The sequence below is a fragment of the Triturus cristatus genome, chromosome 2_1 (assembly GCF_964204655.1).
Source record: "Triturus cristatus chromosome 2_1, aTriCri1.1, whole genome shotgun sequence".
In the NCBI taxonomy this organism is placed as follows: domain Eukaryota; kingdom Metazoa; phylum Chordata; class Amphibia; order Caudata; family Salamandridae; genus Triturus; species Triturus cristatus.
The window spans coordinates 7,584,162-7,610,995 of NC_140581.1; the positions used below are offsets into that span (position 1 = coordinate 7,584,162).

At 46.6% G+C, this 26,834-nt stretch overlaps 1 protein-coding gene across 2 annotated transcripts in view; it reads left to right on the top strand.

The window, feature by feature from the left end:
* LOC146863599 (uncharacterized) overlaps positions 1–26,834 on the top strand; it is a 479,196-nt gene that overhangs the window by 122,817 nt on the left and 329,545 nt on the right. For both annotated transcript variants that reach the window (XM_085627619.1, XM_085627620.1), the window contains one exon: positions 11,674–11,914. In XM_085627619.1, coding sequence (XP_085483745.1) covers positions 11,674–11,914 — 241 coding nt within the window. The remainder of the gene's footprint in view (positions 1–11,673; positions 11,915–26,834) is intronic.

Sequence of the window (26,834 nt, forward strand, 5' to 3'; positions counted from 1 at the left end):
AGTGATTCATAGTATGGATAGTCACTGCAGTGACAAATGGTACAGTGACCGATTTCTAGTGCCAGCAGTGATGGACAAGTCACAGTAATAGTGATTCATAGTTTAGATAGCCACTGCAGTGACAAATGTTACAGTAACTGATTTATTGTGACAGCAGTGATGCAGATGTTACAGTAATAGTGATTCATAGTATGGACAGATGATGCAGTGACAGATGTTACAGTAACATATTCCTTGTTACAACAGTGATGGAGATCTTACAGTAATAGTGATTCATAGTTTGGATAGGGACTGCAGTGACAGATGTTTCAGAAACAGATTTCTAGTGACAGCAGGGATGGAGATTTTACAGTAATAGTGATTCATAGTATGGATTGTCACTGCAGTGACAGATGTTACAGTAAGATTTCTAGTGACTGTAGTATGAGCTGATGTTACAGGAATAATAATTCATTGTATAGATATTTATTGTAGTGACAGATGTTTCAGTAACAGAGTTCTAGTGACAGCAGTGATGGGGATGTTACAGTAATAGTGATTCATAGTTTGGATAGTGACTGCAGTGACACATGTTTCAGTAACAGATTGCTAGTGCCAAAGTGATGGAGATGTTAAAGTAATAGGGATTCTTAGTATGGACAGTCGTCTCAGTGACAGATGTTACAGTAACACATTCCAGATGACAGCAGTGATGGAGATATTATAGTAATAGTGATTCATACTTTGGAAAGTAACTGCAGTGACAGATGTTACAGCAACAAATTCCAAGTGACAGCAGTGATGGACATGTTACAGTAATAGCGATTCATAGTTTGGATAGTGACTGCAGTGACACATGTGACATGCAGATGTTACAGTAATAGTGATTCTTAGTATGGACAATCGTCTCAGTGACAGATGTTTCAGTAACAGATTTCTAGTGACAACAGTGATGGAAATGCTATTTTATGAATGATTCCTAGTATGGATAGTGACTGCAGTTACAGATGTTATAGAAACAGATTTCTAGTGACAGCAGTAATGGAGATGTTACAGTAATAGTGATTAATAGTATGGGTGGTCACTGCAATGACAGATGTTAAAGTAACAAATTCCTTGTGACAGCAGTGATGGGGATTTTACAGTAAAAGTGATTCATAGTATGGATAGTCACTGCAGTGACAAATGTTACGGTAAGATATTCCAAGTGACAGCAGTGATGGAGATGTTACAGTAATAGTGATTCATAGTATGACAGATGTTACAGTAACAGATTTCTAGTGACAGCAGATGTTGCAGTAATTGTGATTCATAGTATGGACAGTCACTGCAGTGACATATGTTACAGTAATTGATTTGTAGTTTCAGCAGTGATGAAAATGTTACAATAATAGGGATTCATAGTATGGACTGTCACTGCAGTGACATGTTACAGAAACAAATTTTTTTTTTTTTTTTTTTTATTTCCAAATTCAGGTAACATATAAGATACATAAAACGACATACAAAACAGGTATCAGTGCATTACAGTACATCAAGGAAGGACAAGCTTTAAAAAAAAATTCAGGTAGTTAAAAATCAACATTGATAGCAGCAAGGATAATTTTAACAACAAAAAAGAGAAAGTGCAAAGTGCAAAAGTGATAAATTTCCATCCTGTCGCATACCTCATATGAGTGTGGCCTAAGAATGAGAAATAGCTTTCTTTCATTTGAATAACTTTATTCGATGTAAAAAAAACATCATAAAAGTGTAAAACAGGTTACAAAAGCAAAAACACTTCAGAAATTACATTGCATTTTTTTTTTTTTTTTGCAGAATAATGGGCTTGAGTCCGCATTCCCCAGTATGGCCATGCTGTAAGTTCGGTGAGGGATATAGTATACAAGGCAAAATAATACATAAATCCAAATAGCAGTATAATTAAGACCCATCCATATCAAGTGAGCTCAGAATAAACATTGCTCGCAGCGGCTTATTTAACTATTTTTTACATTTGACAAGCTTTTGCCTTATCCTCCATGCGTGTCCTAGAAACTTTGCTATGCCACAGGTTACACTTGGGATTAGTGTCTCGTAAGTTAGAATGCGTAGAGCCGCCCTATGGGATGAGCAGCCCAAATTAATACAGACTGGTTTTAACCACCTAGACCTCACTTGGCTGTATGCCCTACAAGCAAAGATGAAATGTGCTATGGATTCCGTGGGGGAAGCACAGCCCGGGCAGCCCTTGTCATTTCCCATCTGGCCACTCCAGCCTCCTGGAAGTCTCGGAGAGGAAGTGTGCCATACCTAAATTTAAGGTAGAGGACCCTATCCCCCGGGGACTCGATGAGGTCAAGGAAGGGTTCCAGTCTTGGGGCGTGCTTGACATCCAAAAATCTCTCGGACAAAATACCATTCTGATTCTTGTTGGCCGTGGCAGAAATCCAGTCCCAGTAAAGCCTTTTCACTAAGGGTTTGGGCGGGGGCATCTGACTCTCCCAAGCCTGGTCCAAACCAATTGCACCGACTAATTTTTTCAGGTTGGACACCCAGCCGACCTTGTGACCTGCACCCATACTTATCAATTCAGTTAGGCCAGAGGCATAATGGCTTAGTCAGGAGACCTCCTAAGCCTGGTCCAATACAGCAGGGGGTGCAGCCTCGCCACTTCATTTTTTGGGTGTCTCCCAAGGTCGTAGCGGAACAGGACTAGGGGGGTAGATGAAGGGAGCGAGACTAAATCTCGAAAAAATTTATTCTCAGATCTTACTAGCTCGGAGAGATTATCGAACCCCCAGAGTTACGCCCCATAGAGGCACCCAGGCAGGGCCTTGCCCTCATATACTTTGATAGATGGGACTACAGGCCGGCTATAGGAAAGTCTCTGATGCCTGGCTATAGCCCCTGAAGTCCGTTTATGGTTCAGGAGCATTTTGGTCAGGTGGAGGGACCATTTCATTTTATTGTTCACCCTTACCCCTAGGTAATCAAAGGCCTCTACTAACTCTAGAGGACAATCGTTCAACTTAAATTTGTTCCTGAAACTTTTAGATGGTGCCAGAGCCATTAACTTGGTTTTAGTTATGTTGATAACCAGGCCTCTGGCTACACAGAACGAGGTGAAACGATCATGGAGTTTCTGCAGGCCCATGGGGCTCTTGGAGATCAGGAGGGTGTCGTCCGCAAATAGTAGAGTCGGTGTTTTTTACCCGCACAGGGTTGGGGCATCGGTCAAGTCCTCTCTCAAATGGTCCACCACCCCATTTAAATAGAGAGAGAACAAGGTCGGTGCCAAAACACAACCCTGGCGTACCCCTCTCTGGACAACTATTTTCTCAGTTAGCTGACCCTGGCCCCCCCACCTCACTCTGGCAAAGTTGTCTTCATGCAGATGCTTGACGAGATTCAGAATCAGGGGATGGGTTCCTAGGTCAAGCAAAACTTCTCGATGGTAACAGTTTTCCAATGGATCAGGCAGAGTCTAAATACCTGATCCATCGTGCCAACACCACATCTGAATCCTGCCTGGAAGTGGGACAAGACACCCTCCTCATCAATCCATCCCTTCATCCGTGTTAAGAGGACCCTGCCAACCACTTTTTGGGCGACATCGATTAGACTGATCGGTCTGTAATTGGCAGGATCCTCTCTATCCCCCTTCTTGTAGATGGTCACTACCTCCGCCCCTTTCCAGGATTCAGGTACAGGGTGGTCGTTCGCTATAAGGTTTAAAGACCTGCAGATAAATTGGGCCCAGAGATTTTTTTCGTGGATCATAAGGTCACCTGGGAGGCCGTCGGGTCCAGCTGCTTTGCCGGGCACAATCGAGGCAATAGCTGTAAGAACCTCATTGAGCCCAAACTGCTCTTTCTCGAGTGGGAGAACAGGTGGCTCTAGTTCGTGCCCTTGCTCAAACGGAACAAGCCCTTCGTCGCCCATGTATAATTTCTGGAAGTGGTCGAACCATTCTCGCCCCGTGATATGGTTCGGAAATGGGTCAGCCCCCCTCCTTGTACCAACATTAATGAGATCCCAAAATAGGGTAGCATCCTTAAGCTGGGCGGCAGATTTAAGTTCTTACCAGTGTGTTACTTCCCAAGCTCGTTTTGCTAAGGCGATAGACCTGTAGTATGATTTTCTTGCAGACAGGATATTGATCTGGACCATAGATTTTAAAGCATTCGAGAGGTCCTGCCTTCTTTTCCTGCACTCATCGGAGTACCACAGGTTTTCGACCTTTGGAGGAGGACGCTTGCAACCCCGGTTCGCTTTGGCCTGGAAAAACTCGCTCACCCTGACCACGGTTGAGAGATATATTTCCTTGAGCTTTGAGGAGTGAACAGGTGAGGGGGGAGTGTCAGGGACGTCGTTGAGCATTAGGATGTTATCATTAATGATCTTCCTGATGCCCTCCAATGACAGTTCACGTTCCGCAACCTTAGGCCATTTAAGGCGCCGATTGCAGTTGGAGGGGACAATTTCCCTCAACCAGGGGCTCCTGGTGCTAACAAGCTCAATAGATGTAAGGTCGGGATTACACAAAAAATGCATGGACAAGGGATTATGATCACTTTCGCATCTTGGGACTACTTCCATATCGATAAGGTCGGCCCATGATCCGACGTCCAGCAGTATGTAGTCGATGCGCGAGGGCACCCTGGTTCTGGTAAGAGTTCCCATTAAATCAGATTTTGATCTGCCATTAGTCGTCCTCAGATTGTGCTCTAGAGTCAGAGCATTAATTTGTATGGCTCTTGGAGACCATTTCTTTATTGGAGGGAGACTAAGGGAGGGGATTTCCCACTTAGCATCTAGGTCCCTGGTGCCCTGGATGTCCTCATCACAGAGGGGCTCGAAAGTACAATTAAAATCTCCTGCGACGATTATACCTGCTGTGGAGGTAATGGCCGTGAGCTCTAGGTCCAAAGATGATATCATAGGGCTTACTTGGCCACCCGGGGTCCCTCTGGCATATATGTTAAAAATTTCCAGGCCATCTTTTAAATCTGGCCCGGCAATAGAAATTTGGAGGATGTCCTGGGAAGAAGTTACAAGGTTTCTAACAGACCACTTCAAATTGATGTTGACCCAAGCGAGGAGCCCCCCCGAAGGCCTGCCTCTGGGTGAACTGATGGCTGGAATGTGGAAGGTGGAATAGCCTGGCCTATAAAGGGGGACTAGACTCCATGTCTCCTGGAATAAGAGAATATCAAATTTATCTACAAAGTCATTCCAAAGGGGATCAGCAAGATTTTTTTCCAAACCCGCAATATTCAATTATAAAAGATAGAGTGATCTTGAATGATTAAGGAGAATATCTCTATTTACATCCAACACCCCATGTGGGTGAATGGCTCCTCTTATGGGTTGTGACTGGGCAGAGCTATCAGTACAAACCCCACCCAGGTCCATAGACAAGGAATGATCTAGAGCACTGTTATCCATGGTGGCGCCATTCTGGGACAGGAGAAGGGTTGTCTGAGCAATTATAAATCAGTCAATCGACCTGTCTGAGTCCTGAATCATCAGCCTCAAGCAGGTATGACCAAGAAGGAGAGGAGCGGATCTGTATCGAGGAAAACTCCGGCGGGGATGTCCTAAGTTCCAGCAGTAGTAGATTTTCTGCTAGAAAGGGGTCGCTGAGTTCGATCTCCAGACAGTCCGCCTGCACATCTGCCCTGGAGATCCTACTTACTCTAGACAAGTCGTCTCTGATAATAGATCTACACCCCCTTACATAGCGCAACCAATGAATGACTTTATTAAGTAGTGAGTCCCTACATTCATATCCCCCTGGGCTGGCTAATTTCGGGACGTTGGTCATGTACACCTTGGCCCTAATAGGTAGATGATGCGGACGGGGGCCGTAGGTGGCTCTGGAGGGGGGTGGTTTAATGGAGGCTCGGGGGAGGGAAGATATAGTGTAATTGTGTTCCATTGGCTTAGGTCTAGAGTCAGGTACCGCGTTCCGGACTTCGCCTCTCGTGATATCTGCGTAAGATGTGGCTTTATCATTAATAACCATCTTCTTGGCAAGCCCCTTATTCCTGTGACCTTGGGATGGTGTTAAAGAAATGTTTAGGGGGGTGTGTTTTATTAACCCCTGAGTATCCCTCCCAATGGGGGCAGTGACCTCCCGTGATAGAAGTGCGGCAGAAGTCATGGTTGGAGTGGCATGTCCACCATATCCTCCAACTTCCTAATCCTAGCCAGCAGGTCCAACTCAGAGTGCCCAGCTTCTGGACCGGTAACTGACCTTTCGCTTAAGATTGTTGCCATACTATCATCTGGGGCCAATTTGGTGGTAATGCTGGTGTCTGGGTCAAGGAGAGAGAATCTATTTGAGCATAAAATAGAAAGAGGAGTTATCTGGGCTTGTTGCAGCACCAACCCCCGTTCTAAGGGCGGGGGAGGAGAGCTGGGCAAAACAGCATCCGCAGGGTAGTCAGATGTTGATGATACAGGAACTTGCGGGGGCTTATTACTACTATGCTGGTTGGTAAACATTGTGTGGATAGTTTTTCTGTGAGGTTTGTTAGAGGTTTTACCACCCCTCGATTCCACATTTTCTATGTCTATTTGGGTGTCATTACCAAGTGTTTCCTCGCAGTCGTTAACAATTCCCTCTATTCTCTCCAAAACAAAATTAAGAGCAGCATGCGGGCTCTTTTTTGCTTTTTTCCCTTTTTTGGTGCCAGCGGCATCACCTCCCTCCATATCATTCCTCTTCCCCATAATGATCCCCCACAAAACCTAAAAGGCTGGGTTACAATGAAAAACAGAGTTACAAAATAATAGAGTACAAAATAAATACCTTATAAATCTGGAAATGCTAAAATCTAAAAGCATAAAACCGAAATAAACACAGATTAAAATAGCGCTCAAGGGCAATATGTAAGTATTGCAACAAGGACTGAGGCCCACATGCAAGCCAGTTATAGTGGGGCAGCTACCATAGACTAAATCTAATAGTCACAACCACAGTCCAAGTCCAAAGCATTAAGAATAACGACAACACAAACCGACCAATGTACCTGTTTCAAAGCACGTGAACGAGAACCAATGTTAGAGGGGGGGCCCAGCCCAGCCTCTGGCAGCCCCTGACGGCCACAGATGGCCCGCCCTTTGCCCGGGCTTAGTCCGGCGCACGCCCGCGCGCGTCCCGCGAAGTGGGAGGCGCGAGGCGCAGATGAAGGTTCGCGGGTCAAGGGGGCGGGGCCTCCGCTGCTCGCACGGCCGCTGTGACTCCTGGTGACTCCTGGTGCAAACAGAGGCTCGCTGCTAGCAGGTATGTTTCCCCCTGGACGAAGCGTCTCCCGCAGAGCGGGAGGCGCGAGGCGCAGATCAAGATTCGCGGGTCAAGGGAGCGGGGCCTCCGCTGCTCGCACGGCCGCTGTGACTCCTGGTGACTCCTGGTGCAAACAGAGGCCCGCTGCTAGCAGGTATGTTTCCCCCTGGACGAAGCTTCTCCCGCGGAGCGGGAGGCGCGAGGCGCAGATCAAGGTTCGCGGGTCAAGGGGGCGGGGCCTCCGCTGCTCGCACGGCCGCTGTGACTCCTGGTGCAAACAGAGGCTCGCTGCTAGCAGGTATGTTTCCCCCTGGACGAAGCGTCTCCCGCGGAGCGGGAGGCGCGAGGCGCAGATCAAGGTTCGCGGGTCAAGGGGGCAGGGCCTCCGCTGCTCGCATGGCCGCTGTGACTCCTGGTGACTCCTGGTGCAAACAGAGGCTCGCTGCTAGCAGGTATGTTTCCCCCTGGACGAAGCTTTCTTTAATCTTTCATATAATCCATCACGATACCTCATATTTCTAAGCCCCATTTTTTCTTCTGCACACCTTTCAGAGCATATAAACTATGTGCCAATTGACATATACTAAAAAATCTAGCTCTCCATTGTTCAAATGTCAGGGCCTCTTTTTGCAACCACACTGATGCAATACATAGTCTAGCAATCGCTGTTGTTAAGAAGATTAAATACCGTATTTTATATCTTGCCATTGCACTTGTAACTCCAGAATCCATCCCTAATAAAATGTCACTCATTGAGAGTTTAACATGAATCTTCGAAATTTCATAAAGAAACCTTTCAATATATAAGAAGAGGTTAATTCTTTACATGAATAAAAAATATGGACAATATCAGCATCTTCGCTTCAATATCGAAAACATTTTCCATCATTTCCAGCTCCCCATTTAGCCATTTTAGCCGGTGTGTGATATAAATTAAACATTGTGTTATAATATTGTGCTTTCAGGTTAGCTGACAGAAACACTTTAGCGGCCACCTCAATACAATCTTCCAGATTGATATCTATAGTCCCCAACCTATTATTCCATTTCTGATTATGTGTTTCTAGATCATTCGGCTGTGGGAGTTGTAATAAACTATAAATAGTCCCGATACGTCCATTCTTCCTAATTGCTTCTACCAAGGGTTTGGATTCGAATTCCCCCCTCTGTTTCAAGAGAAAGTCACGTAATTGTAAATATTTAAAGAATTCCTTACTAGCCAATCCATGTTTTTCTGCTAGTACCGAGAATGATGACATAACGCCACGCACATATAAATCCCCAATAAATACTATTCCTTTCCTGCGCCAGCTATCTACCACCCTATCCCAAAATATCACTGGGAGTAGTGCGGTTGCTGCCGTTGGTGTATACTACTCTCCAGATCTTATAAGCGGCATTTAATACCTTAAATTTGGTTGTTTTGTAATAATTAAGATCAAATGACAAAAAAATGCGATTTTAACCTCAAAACCAAGCAAAATTTGATAAATGGATGGAGATTCCGCTTTGTTCATAACCTCCTCTCCAGATAAAAGTATTCTCATATTTTGCAGCACACAAGCGTAATAATACAGGGTAAAATCTGGAACAGCCCATCCACCTTTCTCTCGTGGGAGCGTCATGTTTCCCTTATGCCCATATAAATCGTGCACATACTGACTGTAGCTTTTGTAGTTGCACCCGGGTTACTTCCAGTGGTACAGATCTAAAAAAATATAACACTTTTGGCAAGATTACCATTTTTATGATATTGCAACGGCCCACCAAAGACAGATGCAGACACTCATAGCGATCTAACTGTTCTTTACTAACGCTGGTGATGCCAGCCCAATTAGTATCCACTAATGATTTTAAACAAGTGCGAAGCTTTATCCCTAGATAATTGACTTCCGTCATGATTCTTGAATCCATGTTATCTGGTAGATTAAGGCTCAAGATCTGCATTTTGGCTAGATTTAATTTATACCCTGAAACTATTCCATAACTTGTTGCCAGGCGTTCTATCTCACGCATAGCTACCATTGGGTTAGATGTTACAAACGCAATGTCATCTGCGTAGGCTAATACCTGACAGCGGTCTTGCCCACATACCATAGGGTCAATCCCGGGGGTATCTTCTAACCTATTCAAAAACGGATTTATATATAGTGCAAACGGCAGTGGTGAACAGGGACACCCCTGACTGGTGCCTCTGGCTATAGAGATCGGCTTTGATTCAGAGCCTGCTGTACATACTTTAGCTGTGGGAGATTGATACAAAACCTGGATTGCTTTAATAAAGCCCAGATTGAAGCCTAGATTGAAAAGAACAGCCCAAAGAAAGTCCCATCCCAACCGATCGAAAGCCTTCTCGGCATCTAACAGGATAAGGCCAAATTTAGAGTGTTTTGCATTGGCCCAATCAATCATTGTGACTACCCTGTTTATATGATTTGTAGTACCTCGGCCGGGTATAAATCCGTGTTGCCTGGTCGATACCAGCGATGAAATAACTTTCGACAGCCGGTTGGCCAAAATCTTGGCATATACTTTGCCATTGGCATTTAACAGTGAGATCGGCCTGTAAGATCCCGGAAGATTGGAGGGCTTATCTTTCTTTCTAAAAACAATTATGTTTGCTTCTTTCCAGGATAGAGGGGGTGCCCCCTATTGAGCACAAAGCATTGTGTCCAGTAGATCCCTTTTCACTTCATTAAAGAAGGTTTTATAAAACTCCAGGGTCAGTCTATCCGGCCCAGCAGCTTTACCACTGGGGAGACTATTGACTGCAATTTCTAACTCTTCCATAGTTATATGTCTATCCAAAGCCGAGGCCATTTGCATATCAAGTTTAGCGGTGCAGTATTCTTGTAGTAATGCTTCCCCTCTGGGCCTATCAGTAGTCTCAGCTGAGTAAAGTTTGCTAAAAAAATTATGAAATACCATGAGGATTTCTGTGGGAGTTTCCCTTAAGATGCCTTGTTCATCGATAATGTGATCTATCCGTTGTGCTCCTCCTTGGCGCGCAATCTCTGCGCCAAACGGCGCAGAGATTTAGCCTATGTTTTACAGCAATATCCTTACTCCAGTGAAGATTCATTTTAGCTTTGCATCGAGCAACTTCCATTTGTAAAGCCGTAATATCAGATCCAGCCCCAATCCCATGTGCTAATTTCTCTTTTGCCAAAACTAACTTGGCATATAACTCCTGCACTATTTGTTTAATCTGTCTCACGCATTCCCCCCGTATGCCCGCTTTCAGCAAATCCCAGACCATCCCAAAGGGAGCGGAGTTGCGATTAATGGACAAAAATTGTATGATCCATTCCTTCATATGTAATACAAATACATCATCTAGCAGAAGCTTTCTGTCAAATGTGAAATTTCTAACTTTGACCAAAGTTCTCACTGCTGGGATATTTAATACTAACGGACCATGGTCCGCTGAAATTCTTGGCGCTACATTAATTGAGGCTTGATTTAACAGTAAAGGGGGGAGAAAAAAATAATCTAATCTAACCAATTTCTGATGGGGATGTGAAAAGAACGTATAGCCTGGTTCCCGAATGGTGTAATACAGCCCACGGGTCGACAAGGCCATGGTCTAAAGTTGAATTGGATAGTGCTTTAAAAACTTTTGGCTTCCTTCCCTTGTAGTTACAGTAACAGATTCGTAGTGACAGCAGTGATGGAGATGTTACAGTAATAGTGATTCATAGTATGGATAGTCACTGCAGTGATAGATGTTACAGTAACATATTCCTTGTGACAACAGTGATGGAGATGGTACAGTAATAGTGATTCATAGTTTAGATAGTCACTACAGTGACAAATGTTACAGTAACTGATTTCTAGTGATAGCAGTGATAAGCAGATGTTACAGTAATAGTGATTCATAGTATGGACAGTCGCTGCAGTGACAGTTGTTACAGTAACAGATTTATAGTGACAGCAGTGGTGGAGATATTACAGTAATAGTGATCCATAGTTTGGATAGTAACTGCACTGACAGATGTTTCAGTAACAGATTTCTAGTGACAACAGTGATGGAAATGTTATAGTATTAGTGATTCATAGTATGGATAGTGACTGCAGTTACAGATGTTTCAGTATCAGATTTCTAGTGGCAGCAGTGATGGAGATGTTACAGTATTAGTTATTCATAGTATGGACAGTCGCTGCTGTGACAGATGTTACAGTAACACATTTCTAGTGACAGCAGTGATGGAGCTGCTACAGTGACAGTGAATCTTAGCATGAATATTCACTGCAGTGACATGTTACAGTAACAGATTACTAGTAATAGGTGTGATGGATGATGTTACAGCTAAAGATTGCAATTCAAAGGTTACATCTTGATTGAATAGATGTGATAGCAATGTTGTCTACCAGTGACAAGCAGAAGTAATTTAGACCTGTCCCTCCTATTTCTTCTGTAGGAAGAAGGTGTCCTTAAACCCTTTCAGACCATCGTTTCAGGGCAGAGAGAGATTCTTAGTCGCATATATGTGAAATTTGGAAGCCATGATGGAAGAACTTGTCGTGAGAATGCAGATCTATGTCGCCTCTACAACGGCATCGACAAGCCAACATTCTACATCCGTGAGATCAACTGGGATAAGTCTCAGATACAGCTGGTGTGTAATTGTGGAGGGGAGGCCCCCGTCTGCCCCAACTATGGTAAGTTTATAGAAAGTATCTGTGGTCGGACACATCCATATGTCGGAGTTGTAAAGATTAGCCCAATCCCCAAAATACTCTTTGATACAGATATGGATAATATTGAAACTTTTCCTTTTCACATGATCCAATTAGTGTCTGCTTTAAGACAGTAAATGAGAATTCCTGTAAGCGATCCATGTCTCTCTCTCCCATATCAAGGAACAGATGTCTGAGGCTCGCTGAGTGCAATCTTCTGACACTGGTAAGTTAATAGGACTATAGGACAGCATGGTCCTTCGATTCGAGATGGCTGACAGTCTTTGTTGTTGAGTTGTGCAAACACCACAGGGGCACCATCTTTAGTTGAGAAATAGGATTACCTGCCCTTTCTGTCGATACTACGCAAAATACTCACAGTTCATGTGCAGCATCAGTCAGACTGAACAAGTGACACAATTTAATGCAGTTGAAGGGATTGCAAGGTCCTTTACATCACCAGTTACATCATTAATGTCCACAATGAGATAACTGATCACATCTCATCATATCCTATGGCACCAAGAGCAATATTCATGAGCGAGGCTACTGATAGGACAGGCGGAGCAGAGGCAGTACAGGTTTAAGTAGGGTTGGCTGAACTGCCAAGACATCTATCTCCAAGGGTTTACGAATATTGATGTGTAAAGTGCCAATTTCAGGGCTTTACTTTTCAAGAAGGAAGGAAAATATCTTAGCACTTCTTATTTAACTCTTAGAGTAACACTTCCTAAAACATCATGATAAGTAGGGGTGTTGGAAAAAAGAATACTGACAGGGGGCAAAAGGTAGACGGATCGGCAATTCCTTTACTAGAAGAAGAGACAAATTGGAAAAATAGTCAAAGAAAACTGATGATTAAATACAAATGGATGACAAACTACAGGAAAACATGAAGGGATCAAAAATGTAAAGACAAAAAATAAAAAGTAATAATGTACATTAGAGTAACAATCAGCCAACTGAATGTCAATGTTTTCAGTAATAAACTCGAGCATATAAAAAAAATAGTTAACACGACAAACTAAACTGAACCCACTTGGTTTAGTCATCGGTGTCAACGGAGGCTCAGTTTATGGTTTTCCTTGATTAATGAATATTTTGGGGTCTTGGTGCTGGCCCATGCCGGCCCTTCAGTGCTCACTTTATGTCCAGAAGCATATTGGTTATCCTGCTGGCCCCTTTAGATAGAAGGGGTGCCCTTGGACGCTCTACTCCCACTTGTCCACAGTACAGACTTTTGTCTCGTGCATTGTGGGTGGGCCTTCTTCTGTACTACACACCAAGGCTTGCACTGAGAGTCAGGAGGCTGGTGGTGGGCCTTCTTCTGTATTACACACCAGGGCTCCCATTGATGATCAGGAAGCTGGTAGTGGGCCTCCTTCTGTACTACACAGCAAGACTTGCACTGAGGGTCTGAGGCTGGTGGTACACTCCTTTACCCGCATGTTGCTCCCAGAAGTGGTTGGGCAGGTGCTCTAGAGTTACTTCAATAGAATTAGGAACTCCATGAAGGCTGTCACCTGTTAAGAGGATCCTTGGGATATAGCTATAAAGATGAGTTGAGTTTGAGGCTTTTTATGTCACTGGACCTAAAAACGTCTATTTAAATGTAATAGCCCCAGGCACGAAAATTGTAGGTCAGGCACAACAAAATATACTTAAAGTTCGGTCTGTACCACATCATATCCCATTGTTATTTTCACTACAGTCACACCAGATCTGACATCAACTTGTTTTGTAAAAAAAAGGAGGCTTGGAAGGCACAAAGTTGAGGTTAGATTCTGATTGTGTTACAGAGGGCAAGATTGCGGCCTCTTATGGACTGACCAATGGGGGCTTCAGCTAGCCCGAAATAGATGGAGAGGGTTTCCCCAGGGCTCTGTGTTGGAAGTGGCACTTTTTGCAGGGTCACTCACAAACTTTGTGCCTTCCTCCCCTGCTTTTTCTGACCTTGTTTTTGTTGGCTTTAGAACTCTGTGCACTTTACCACTGCTAATCAGTGCTAAGGTGCATGTGCTGTATCCATAAACATGGTGACATTGGCTTTTACCCAGTTGGCATATTTAATTTACTTATAAGTCTCTAGTAAAGTGCCCTAGATTTACCCAGGGTCTGTAAATTAAATGCTACTAGTTGGCCTGCAGCACTGATTGTTCCACCCACTTACATAGCCCCTTAACCACGTCTCAGGCCTGCCATTGCAGAGCCTGTGTGTACAGTTTTACACTGTCATGCCGACCTGGCAAAATAAACCTTTTGCCATGACAAAACCTTCTTTTTCATACATATAAGACACCCCTAGGGTAGGCCCTGGACAGCCTATAGGGCAGGGTGTAGTGTATTTAAGTGGGACATGTTCTTTTATGTTGTGAAAAGGCCTTTCTTTCCCACAGGATAACATTGGGATTACCTTAATACATTTTATAAGTGTAACTTCCAGTTATGAAGAGATTTATTTATCAAGTTTGGTGTCTTCGGAATCCTAATTGAAAATCCTAACTTATAGTGAAAAATGATTTTAAATTAATTACAATTCTGAAAATACCACTTTTAGAAAGCTGCCATATTCTTAATCTAGCCATTTGGTTCCTACAGCCTGTCTCTAATCACTTGTCTGCGGTGGGTGGCAGCTTGACTTTGTGTATTCCTTCTAGACATCCACATGTAATGGGACCTAAGGGGTGACTTGATGGGCCACAATGGGCCATTAACTGGCTTGATGGGGGAGAGCTGAGCACTGCCTTACTTACATCTGAATGTCCCCACACAAAAGGCTGCATATCCCCCTGTAGTGAGTCTGGAGTCAGGGCAGGAAGGGAGGAACTCTGTGTACTTCAAAGTCCCTTCTTTGAAGTCTTCCCCACTTCAAAGCCACCACTTGGTATAAGTGCTAGACCTCTGCCAACAATTCAGTACACTTCTGGACTTTAAACCACTCTGCTAGAAAGAATTGCTGTGCTGAAGACTGCCACTCTGCCGGATTGCTGCTCTGGAAGAACTGTTGCCTTGCTGTGTTGCCCTGCTGCCCTCTGTGCCTGGGTAAAGACTGGACCTACATCACTTGAACCTAAAGTGACTTCAAGGACTAGACTGCTGGTCTCCTGATTGAAGTTTCAGGGACATAAAAAGCTTCCAACCACACTGCTCCTGCACCTGGACCATTGGAAATGGGCCTAAGGTGCTTTCTCCAGTAGAATTGATGCATCCTCGTCTGCAAGAGCAGAATCTCCATCTTTGCAGGAACAGGACTGGCACATCGTCCTTGGAGCCACCTTTGGGGTCAACTCGATTGGTCTAGTAAGGATCGCTGACAGGGAATTACTAATACAGTGCATCTCCGTCGGAACTGCTGGTTTGGAACCATTGCATGGAGAAGGTTGACACATCACTTCTACTGCGTTGAAAATCCTGGCACATCGCCTTTAGAACCACCGCATCTTGGAACTGGTGCATCGCTGTCAGAACTGACGCATCGCCACTGTTGCATGGAGAAAATCGAGGCATCACCTCCACTGTGGGATCGACACCTACGCATTGCTCGGCTGCACCCCGCATCTTTGTAGTTGCAAGCAGGATAAGGAACTTTTGTTCAGCAGGCCACATGGCCACTGTGTCCATCCCATGCTCCATCGCAGTCTCCTGAACTGTTGACTTTGTCCTGGTCTGGTGCGACCAGATATCTCAAGTACGCGCTTATTGCTTCTAAGCATTATTTTAGAGTTTATTCTTTAAAAGTTCATATCCCAAGTTCTACTTATTGGATGTTTGTCTTGTTTATTAATGTAAGTTCTATTGTTCTTTATACATTTTATTTTATTGATTTTTTTAACGACAGTGTAACAAAGCACCACAAACGGAACTTCTTACATCATACTCCAGCCCCATCTATCCCACTCCCCACCCCCAACAGACAATCTTAGTAATAAAGGTCATTGGAAGGTACAGTTCTTTATGTGGAAGTCAACCCATGGCATTCCCATCATTTGCCCCAGATTTTGTTGAATTTCCGAGGGCAACCTTGGGCGGTATAAATTAGTTACTCCTGTTTGGCACACCAGTCCACACAAGACCACCACAGCTTCAGCCTGTTCAGCCTGGGCAGCTTCCAAGCGCATGCAATGTCACATTTAGCAATTAGGGATGCCAAGCCCACCAACATCCTATCTCCCTGCAGCTATCCAAACTCAGCCATTAGGCCCAAAATGGCCACCTTTGGGGTCAACTCGATCGGTCTAGTAGGGATCGCTGACAGGGAATTACTAATACAGGTCCAGTACTGGGCGATTGCGAGGCATTGCCAGACTATGTGATTATACTCTGCTTCCGGGGATTGAAGAGCACACATGGGGTCAGAGATAAGGCTTGCGTGTCCCAGTCGTTGTGGCATCATGTAAGTGATGTGTAAGTAATGTAGTTGGATCAGCCTCAGTGTTGCTGAGATAGGTAGTTCCCTGGAGCCATGCAGGCCTCACGCCATTGAACGTCTTCCAATTCACCAACCCATCTCTCCGTAAGTGAAGCTAAGCTCTCTGGGGCATTGCACACTAGAGCTAGATATATCAGAGAAATGCCTCCATGACCCAGACCCCCAGAAACAAGCATGCCTCCAAGAGGCTAAATTCCGGGACCTCCTGCAGGTGGGTGGCATAGTGACTCAGGGTATGTCGTAAGTACCAGCGCTGGAAGCCCTCCAGATGTTTTACCCATTCTAGCCAGCGTCCTCACCAGAGGGGGGTTTGTTAGGTCTGACGTCTTTCCCAGACATTGAATCGCATTGCTGCCCGCCATATCAGAGAGATCACAATGTCACGTCAGAGTTTGCCATTTACCTAGACTTGGGCTGTCGGTTGTGTATACAGAATTCTCACCATGTCCCAAAAGCTAGGGCCAAAGCCCATCTGGAGCAGCACCAAGTCTATGTACTTACAGACAACAGTGTTGAAGGCGTTTTCGAAGTTGAAGAGCAAGGGAGCTGCTGACTGAGTTCTGCGAGGTGAGCCAGGGCCACTTGTAGCCTGCGGATACAGTGGCGAGTGCTGGGATTCGGCATAAGGCTGCATTGATCTGGGTGGACCAAGGATCGAAGGACAAATTGGAGCCTTGTTGCAGGATTTAAGCATATATTTTAATGTCCACGTTAATTACGGAGATGGGACAATAGGTGGCGCATGTTGTCAGAGGTGATTCTGATTTACGGATGACAACGATAGTCATGAGGTCGAGTTTAGGAGGAAAGGACCTACGCCTCGCTGCCTCTGAGTAAAACCAAAGATGATGAGGGGTAACAATGTTTCGGCGCTTAGAATAATACTCAAGAGGAAAGCCATTGGGGCTCAGATTCTTACCAGTTTTTAAATCTCGAATGGTGGTCTGGGTCTCATTTGCAGTGATTGGCTCACCTAGGAAGAGAGAGGGGTAGATCAGTGAGTAATTGCCGAGTGAGTTAAGCAGCCGGTCTGGTCATGGACGGTGGGCAGAGAGGCGTTCATAATAGTCTGCAAACGTCTCTGCAATGTCCTCCTCAGTAGTGACCGGAGTCCCCGTGTCATCCAAGAGGGCCAGGAAAAGTCTAAAGGTAATTTTCCTGTGTGCTAGCCGACAGAGGCGCATGCTCCTCTCAACCCCATATTCATAAATGTGTTGGGTGGTGGCACACCAGCATTGATGGTCCTCCTGGAAGGCTGGGTGATGCAGTGATTGTTTATCTTTTTCCAATTGGCTGGTAAGTGCTTCAGTCAAATTAAGTGCAGCTATGGCCTCACAATGGAGTATGCTGGCCACTAGGTCAGTAATGTCCTGATGTCTGTCCCTGCCTGCGTGCTGGAAGTATGCTTTAGCTATTTTCGTATCATTGGTTTGCTCGCTTCCCATACCGTGCCTGCTGTCTGGCCTGTCCCTGCATTACTTTCGAAGTAGCCGTGCAGTCCTCAGAAAGGCAGCCCACGACTCCCTCATCTCCGAAGAACCAGGACTTCAGACGCCACATAGGTCTTTTGTTTTGTACAGGTGTCTCAAGATGTAAGAGCATGGAAGTATGGTCTGAGATGCCGGGGGGAGCATAGCAGCACCTATTGTGGCAGAAACATCCGGAGCTGGGAGGAATAAGTAATCAATGATTGATTGATTGAGTGAATGCGAGACATCATTTTAGTAGATGCTGAAGTATGGGTATATGCCTGCCCTCACGGGTTTCACCCCTCCAATTGTCACAGAAGCCCAAGGAGTCCACCGCAAGGAGGGAGCGGAGACATCAAAGTCTGGGTTGCAGACTGCGTTAAAGTCCCCCACTCCAAGGAGTAGCATCCCAGATGGCAAGGTGGCAATTACCGTGGTGAGATCTGAAAGGGTTCGACCCTGTAGATGGGAGGTATATAGAAGCTCAGCATTTTGTAGGGTTTACCCACTGAGGTTTATGAAAGCCCCACATATGTACTGGGGGGATCATGAGGGATCTGGGTAACCACCAGGGGAATGCTTTTGTGTAAGAGGATGGCTGCCCCCCTGGATCCCCTGGCAAATACAGGGTGATAGACACGATCGTAGCCAAAGCGACATAGGAGTGGGTCTCTTGCAGAAGAGCTATGTCTGGATGATGTCCGCTGAGGAATTTAGGCACTGCTTTACACTTAATGCGATCCAGTAGGCCATTTATGTTCCACAAGACCAGCCTAACTCCATGATGGGTACAACATAGGATAGCAGCTGTCGACAGAAGAGTCCACCACAGATGGTGCAGTGAGGAGCCCAAGATATTTGCGGGAGCAAGAAAAATAAAACTAGACAATGCAGAACATAGCCCCCATTCAACATTCCCCAACAACCCCCACCCCACACTTCATCTCATGAAGTATCTGTTGCCCAACATATTTCAACACTATTACAAATAACAAACATATGAGGGTATTCTCCTATGTAGAATCTATCTGCGCATCACAAGTCATAAGTGAAGCACCCTGAGTCTGGGGTCAGTAGTCATCAATGACCAGGGCGGGAAAGGTTCACACTGGGGCCGCAGAGGAGTTGTCTTCATCAGGAGGCAGCACCATCAGTGTCCCCGGGCATCCCCGAGGATGACAAAGAAGCAAAAGGGATATCGGCCTCCAGGGTCTGTCTCAGAGGAGGCAGGGGAACGGCCAGTTGTGATAAGTTGGCCCCTCCAGTGACCTCTGGGTCCGGGGTGCTTGCGAGTCTGAAAGCAAATGGAGCCCACATGTGGGGGGTTCAGAGTTATCCCAGCAGTGTCACCAGTGGACTCGCAACGTCAGAGAGCATGTTGTTCAGTGGCTCATTCCCAGGTCGACTTTGGAGTGTTAAAGAAGTGGGATTCATTAACAACTCCCAGTTATGCCAGACATTTGTGGGCCTCCTGTGATGCCTGGAAGGTCTGTAATATCTGATGTGCTTCTGAGGAGGCAGAGTCACAGTATAATTAACAAGGGGACCCGATCAGGTAGCTTTGGACCTCGGGTGATTACTTATTTTAAAGAACAAAGGTCCTTAGCTTAAGGTAGGTAATAAAAACATTTCGACATAGACTTCAATGAGAGCTATGGATAGTCTTCCAATGTCCAGCCGGACAGAGGAACGTTTATTTAGAACAGATGTGGCAGGGGTTAAACAGAGTGAAAGCAAAGAAGAAGGATAAAACATAGGCACAATCAAAAGGAAAAATAGGAAAATGAGAAGAAAAAGTGGCAGGCAAAAACTTTGGAGCAAATGGTTGCTTAAGATACAATACAATCTTAAACAAGCTCTAACCCACAGTTACCACAATACAATTTACACAATGGATAAATTGCGGTACTGTTTGAAAAGTCGACGTTTCGATCCCTAGCTCCTAATGCAATGGGATCATCCTCAGGACTAAACAATAAACAGTTGCCTGATCTGATTTTGACGCTCGGAGTTAACGGATGATCTTATGAGATGACTCGTGGTGTGACCAGCACAGGGAAAAGGCACGTAGTGCGGGATAGGATCACCTTGGACACAGGTATGTAGAGCGTGGTCTGGAGGGGTAAGATCTCGTTCAACGTGCCCGGTGGAAGCGACGTGGGAATCAGGGCAGCAAACAACGGCTGCTAATATGTGAGGAGCGCAAAGGAGTCTCGTGGCTACAGCGTCCGGTCTTCCTTTGTTTACAGCATAGAACACTTTATACATTATTGTAAGAGAATGGAATCCAGTCTAGTTATGGAGTCATAAATCTGACCACGTGATAAAGGGCGCGGGTGGGTCTCAATCTGGCGTGGACACAATGTGAGCCAGTGAATATGTGTCCAGATGTTCGGCATGGGGGAGTGGGATCACTGTGTGCATTGCATGTGTTCCGTTCTGATTTTCTGAGTGTTTCTTACATCCATGTGGCATCTAACTTTATGGTGTTTTGGGATCGCACACCCCTCAGGCCAAACAGGTTTTATTGGGGCCAGTTTCCCTTGGACCATTGTGGTGTCGCTGCCTATGTTTGGGATCGATCTGGGGTTTTCCTGCTTGTGTGTGTGTTTGCTGGCTATGTGTTGTTCCCACCTGTGACCAGTAAATCAGTTGCTTTGGGCACGGGTTGTAGGTCCTGTCTAACCACATATTTCTGACTCGAGGTTGATGTGGAGAGAGCAGCGTTGCAAGTTCAACATTACGTGTACATTTACCATAGCGTACATTGAGATTATGGCTATATATACATTTATCATGATATATATTGTCATTGTATTTTGCAATATTAACATTATATTAGACAATGTGGATATCCACAGTATCCCACCTTTGATAACCTCCAGACTGGCTGCTTTGCTGAGCTTTATCGTGGCCGACTGTTGTTTGTCGTACTCTAATAGTAACTGTGCTTCTGATACACCAGAACTACAAAATGTGCAAACTATGAAAGAACTAGAAGGATGTGATCTTTTCCCTTGACAAGTTGCTTTACTTCTTTTTTGAGCAATTTGAGCTTTCCATACTCTTCTGGACGTAGAGTTAATGTCACATCTACACACTTCCTATACCTCCAAATGTTTGGCTTCCTTTAGTCAGTTACAAGTTTCCATATCTTCAGAATTGGTTTTGGATAAGGGGGAGGATGTACTTAAATGTTATAAACAACTGGAACCTAGCGAATTATAAGTGACCTTTGGCCATCACAGCAGGCTTCTGTAGTTAAAATAAGAGGAGTTAAACCTCAAGAACTGGATTAACATGTGTGAAACAATTGCCTTATGGAATAGTAAAACGTTGGGAGGAAGGTGCACCGTGACTCTTCTGGTCAGCCTCAGAGCATGCCACACCAGAAAAAACGCTGGTTCTGTATTCAACCAAGCAGCCTACCTTATTGACTCATCACCTTGACATTAAAGCAAAGATTTACTCAGCAAAGGTCTTTGCTTCCCTCACTACATATCCCTCATTCTTCCTGGGCAGGGAGGAGGTACGGAAAATCCTTCATTCTTGCATCACTGATTGTGTTATTTCCCAGACGTTCATACAGTTCACTGGTGTTAGAAATTAGATCTCTGGTTTGCAACCTGTCCAAGTAGGGACCCTCAGTCTAGTCAGAGTCACATGGCTAAGATAACCCCTGTAAAGCGCTTGTACCCACACACACTAACAAAATAGCCAATATTAATCTGAACAAAACAAGACCAAAATGATAAAAATAAACTCAATATACAGTTACTTGAAGTCGATTGATCCGTCCATGCTATCGCAGCGTCATGACCAACAAATCCAGAAATTCTGGCTGATCGTGATGGGGCATGGGCCAGCTACAGTGTTGGGAAGACCTGCAAACTGTACCTTGGAATTGAAGAGGCGTCGGGAACCTTGCGATGAGATCGAAGATGCTGTATCACCAGGCATCGGCTCCAGAGATTGGTGCAGGAGTCAGCAAGTCTTTGAGGTCACACGTGTTGCAGATTAAACTCTGTGAGGTCGAAGTCGGGAGCCCTGGCGTCGGTGGGGTCAGGGCTGCAATGCAAAGTGGGGCAACGCTCAGTGCGGTGTCCACAAGTCACAGTCATGCAGCGCCTGGATGATTGCATCCGGAGTCATTGGTGAGACCAAGGCTGCGATGTGAAGCAGGGTGATGTGACGTGCGGTTTCCACAGGTCACGGTGAAAGCAGTAGCATCACGTAGTTGCTGAAACGCTGTTGTCAGTAGACCCAGTGCTGCGATGTGAAGTGGGATGATGCGTTGTGCGGTGCCCACAGGCTGCGGTGCAAACAGCGGCATCGGATGATGATACTTGAGTCAATGTCCCTGGCGTGGCAGGCCAGGGGCTGTGGTGTAGGACCGGGCGATGCATTGTGTACCTCATGATCGCTGTCCGCAGGTCATGGTGCAGGCAGTGGTGTCGATGTCAGCATGAAGTGCCATCATCAGTGAAACCAGGGCTGCAATTTGAAGCTGGGCGATGCTTTGTGTTCTCCACAAGCGGTGTCTATAGGTCAGTGTGCAGGCAGAGGTTGCGGTGATGACGGCCCGCGTCGTCGTTGATGATACCAGGGCTGCAGTGTGAAGCAGGGCGATGCGACTTACGGTGCCAACAGATCAGAGTGCAGGCAGGGGCTCGATGTTGGCATTTGGTGTTGTTGTAGGGGACACAAGGGCTGTGTTGTTAAGCGGGCGATGCACTGTGCAGTGCCGACAGGTCATGGTGCTGGCAGTGACATTGCTGATGGTGTTGGTGTTCCTTTTTCTTCTGTTGCAGCATAAACACACAGTTCCATGTGCTGGCAACCAGATGAAACCGAAGTCTTTGATGTTCCTGTGACTTCCAAAAGAAGTCAAGCTCTACTTCAAGCCCTTCGAAAAAAACTTTAACAGCAGGATAAAGAAAGTACAGTCCAGTGCTTTCTCTGCCCCAGAAAGAAGCAGCAAGCAGCAGGTCAAAATAGCAGCTCCTCCTGACAGCTTTTCCAGCTCTTCTTCTTGGCAGGGTCCTTAGTCCAAAAGTAATCTAAAGATGTAGGGTCAGTGCCCCATTATTTATACCAGTTTCTGCCTTCAAAGTTAGCAAACCTCAAAGGAAAGTATTTGAGGTGCACAAAACCTTGCTCTTCCCTGTTCTGCCATGGAGGAGACTGATTTAGTATATGGTGCACACTTATTTAAGCGAAGCACCTTACACTAATCCAGGCAACCCTGATGGTGGCTTTAGGCGACTTTGATAACCATAGAAAGCTCTGCAAGTTGTAGCTGTGGAGAGCAGCCTTAAGGCTTAGTACAGAAGGAGTGTAAAGCAGCTTATGTTACCAGTTTAGTCATGTAGTGTAGGTTAAATGAAAATTAACCACAGTGTTTGTAATGTCATACTTCTATTTATTACACAACACATTGGTATATCTCCTACCAGAAGATATCAACACAATACACCAAAATACTTCAAATGCAATCAAGTAAGTAAGCACAAAATACAGTAGTCTCCAGGGGGAGAGCAAACCATATACTAAAAAAGAAGTATGAGAACTACAACAGAGAATGGGACTTGGACCAGTGGACTCAGAGGAGCTGAAGACACAAGAAACCACCCAAGGTAAGTATCCAGGAACCCCACGGAGGCTGTGTGCAGAGTGGGAACACAGCTGCATGCCCAATGGAAGTCAATGGAGAAGTCACGGTTGCAGTTTTGAAGAAGGACCCTTCCCAGAGGACCCCGAAGATGGAAAGTTGGAGAGAAATCCCACCCGTGGATGTCCCAGGAACCAGGTTACCTACAACAGGGAAGCCAGGTGCCTAGGGGTGAAGAGACATCAGAAACCTCCATAGATGACAATGGAAATATTTGAAGAAAACGCCTCTGTAGAAGACGGTGGAGAAGTCGAGTGAAATCCAAGGATTCTGGACGTGAAGAATCTGCAAACAGAGTGGACAGAGTCTGTGCCACTCGAGATGACCAATAGGCACAAAGATACAATGCCCTACGATGTCAGGAGGCTCAGAAGAGTCGACAGTGACCTTGTTGCTGCAGCTATGAGGACCAGGTGATGCTGAGGAAGACCAGGAGCCATGCACGAGCTGCCCCATGTCGGATGTTGCTGAGTAAGTGGTCAATGTCCGACAGGAGAACCATCAAGTTTCGCCTCCCAGCTGCACATCCCTCCCCCCTCCCCTTCATAATGACGGCTGCTGCGGGGGAGCACTTGTGAGTCCTCAGACATCGGTCCTAGAATATCACTCTCCCCAGCAGCTCCGCTGTGCTCTGCGTCCCCTCTGAAGCCTGCCACTCCGTTGCAGGGTTCGAGTGCCTGCTGCTGTTTGTTTTTGTTTATTTTTCCTCATTGTCCTTGCTGTGTGCTGTTGTCCCCCTTCATTTTTCCCGACGCTCCCACCGCCGCTGACCCGTGACCCTCCCAGCCTCCCAGCCGCATATCCCTCCCCCTCCCCTTCATAATGGCGGCTGCTGCGGGGTAGCGCCTGTGAGTCCTCAGACCTCGGTCCTAGGATCACACTCTCCCTAGCATCTCTGCTGTGCTCTGCGTTGCACCTGAAGCCAGCCCCTCCGTTCCAGGATTCGAGTCTACCCTGAATCCGGTGTCTCGATGTTTGTGACTTTATTTAATTTGATTGTTCCTGCCGCTGTTTTTTTTATTTTCCCCATTGTCCTTGCTGTGTGCTGTTGTCCTCCTTCATTTTTCCAGCCGCTCCCGCCGCCGCTGACCCATGACCCATGACCCCTCCCCCTACTGCCCCGCTACTGCCTCCCAGCTGCACGTCCCTCCCCCCTCCCCTTCATAATGGCGGCCGCTGCGGGGGAGCGTGTGTGTCCTCAGACCTCGGTCCTAGGATCTAACTCTCCCCGGCAGCTCTGCTGTGCTCTGCGTCGCCTCTGAAGCCAGCCCCTCCGTTGCAGAGTTCGAGTCTACCCTGATTCCGGTGTCTCGCTGTTTGCGCATTGTGACTTAATTTAATTTGATTGTGCCTGCTGCTGTTTGTTTTTGTTTATTTTTCCTCATTGTCCTTGCTGTGTGCTGTTTGTTGCCCCCCTTCATTTTTCCCGCCGCTCCCGCCGCCGCTGACCCGTGACCGCTCCCCCTACCGCCCCGCCTCCCAGCTGCACATCCCTCCCCCTCCCCTTCATAATGGCGGCCACTGCAGGGGAGCGCATGTGCGTCCTCAGACCTCGGTCCTAGGATCGCTCTCTTCCCGGCAGCTCCGCTGTGCTCTGCGTCGCCTCTGAAGCCAGCCCCTCCTTTGCAGGGTTCGAGTCTATCCTGATTCCGGTGTCTCGCTGTTTGCGCATTGTTACTTAATTTAATTTGATTGTGCCTGCTGCTGTTTGTTTTTATTTTTTTTCCTCATTGTCCTTGCTGTGTGCTGTTCTCCTCCCTCAGTTTTCCCACAGCTCCCGCTGCCGCTGACCTGTGACCCCTCCCCCTACCGCCCCGCTCCCGCCTCCCAGCTGCACGTCCGTCCCCCTCTCCTTCATAATGGCGGCCGCTGCACAGTCACGCCTAATGCAAGCCTGTCTGCGCCCATCCGCGACCCGACTGTGACCAGCGCCAGGACCCCTGGTCCCCCTAGACCCCACCGCTTTGACTACCTTCCATGCACTCAACCCTGGGAGACACGCCTACTGCGCAGGATCCTCGCCGAACACCACCCACGGGTATTTCTCGTGCAAACCCTGCTGCAGATCCTTCAACATTGACAAAGCTCCCACCACCAACGAAGGCACGCTCGAATCACGCACCACCGAAACCCTGACTTGCATCCTTCTCAACGTGCGCTCCTTGCACCGACACGCCGTAGACATCTGGGATCTGATTGACACCTGACGTCGCATTCTTCACGGAAACCTGGACCAAAGCCACTTCTGGCCCGACATCACCACTGCCATCTCAGATGGCTACAAGATCCAGAGAAAGGACCGTCCACACCGCCCAGGAGGAGGACTCGCCATCACACACAAGACCCCCTCTGACTTTCCACATCCAGCACAAGTGACCCGACTCCAACACAGAACACCTCCACTTCCAGATCCAGACCAGCCCCAGGACCACGCTACGAGACACCCTCATCTACAGACGACCAGGACCTCGCACTCACCACCCAACCACCATCGCCGAGCTCCCCGCACCCCATGCCATCACCTCCACGGACTACATTCTACTCTGAGACCTGAATTTCCACCTCGACAATGGCAACGACCCTGACTCCACCACACTCCTCGACAACCTCACCAACCTAGGGCTGAAGCAGCTTGTCAACACGCCCACCTACAAGGTGGGTCACACCCTCGACCCCATCTTCGCGTGAGGAACTAACATCCGCTTCAGCCACACCACCCAGCCCCTCTGGACTGACCACCACTGCATCCAATTCACCTTCAACGCCACCACTGCACTCAAACCCGGCCCGCACCTGCCACGACGGAACTGGAGCAAGGTCACAGAGGAGCACCTCAGCATCACCCTCCATCAAAACCCCCCCATCACCACGAACGACACCAACTCCGCAGCCAGGGAATTTCACTGCTGGATCTCCTGCTGCACCAACAAGCTCGCACCCCTCTGCCCCGCCAAACAATGCACTCTGAAAGCCACCTGCTTCACCACAGAAATCCAATAATCCAGACGCTCCTGCAGACTCCTAGAGAAAGCCTGGCAAAACCTGAAAACCACAGAATCACGGAACAACCACAAGTGCGCCCTGAAAAAATACCACCAGCGCATAGGAGACACCAAACGGAACTTCAAAAGAGACAAAGTCCAGACCAACGTGACCAACGCCAAGGAACTGTTCAAAATCATACAGCATTTCGCCAAACCCACCTGCGAAGCCATGGATGTCAAACCCTCCATGGAAATCTGCAACTAGCTCAGCTCCTACTTCCATCTGAAGATCAAGGCCCTCTACGACAACTTCAGCGAACCAACGATGAACACCACCCCCTACCCACCG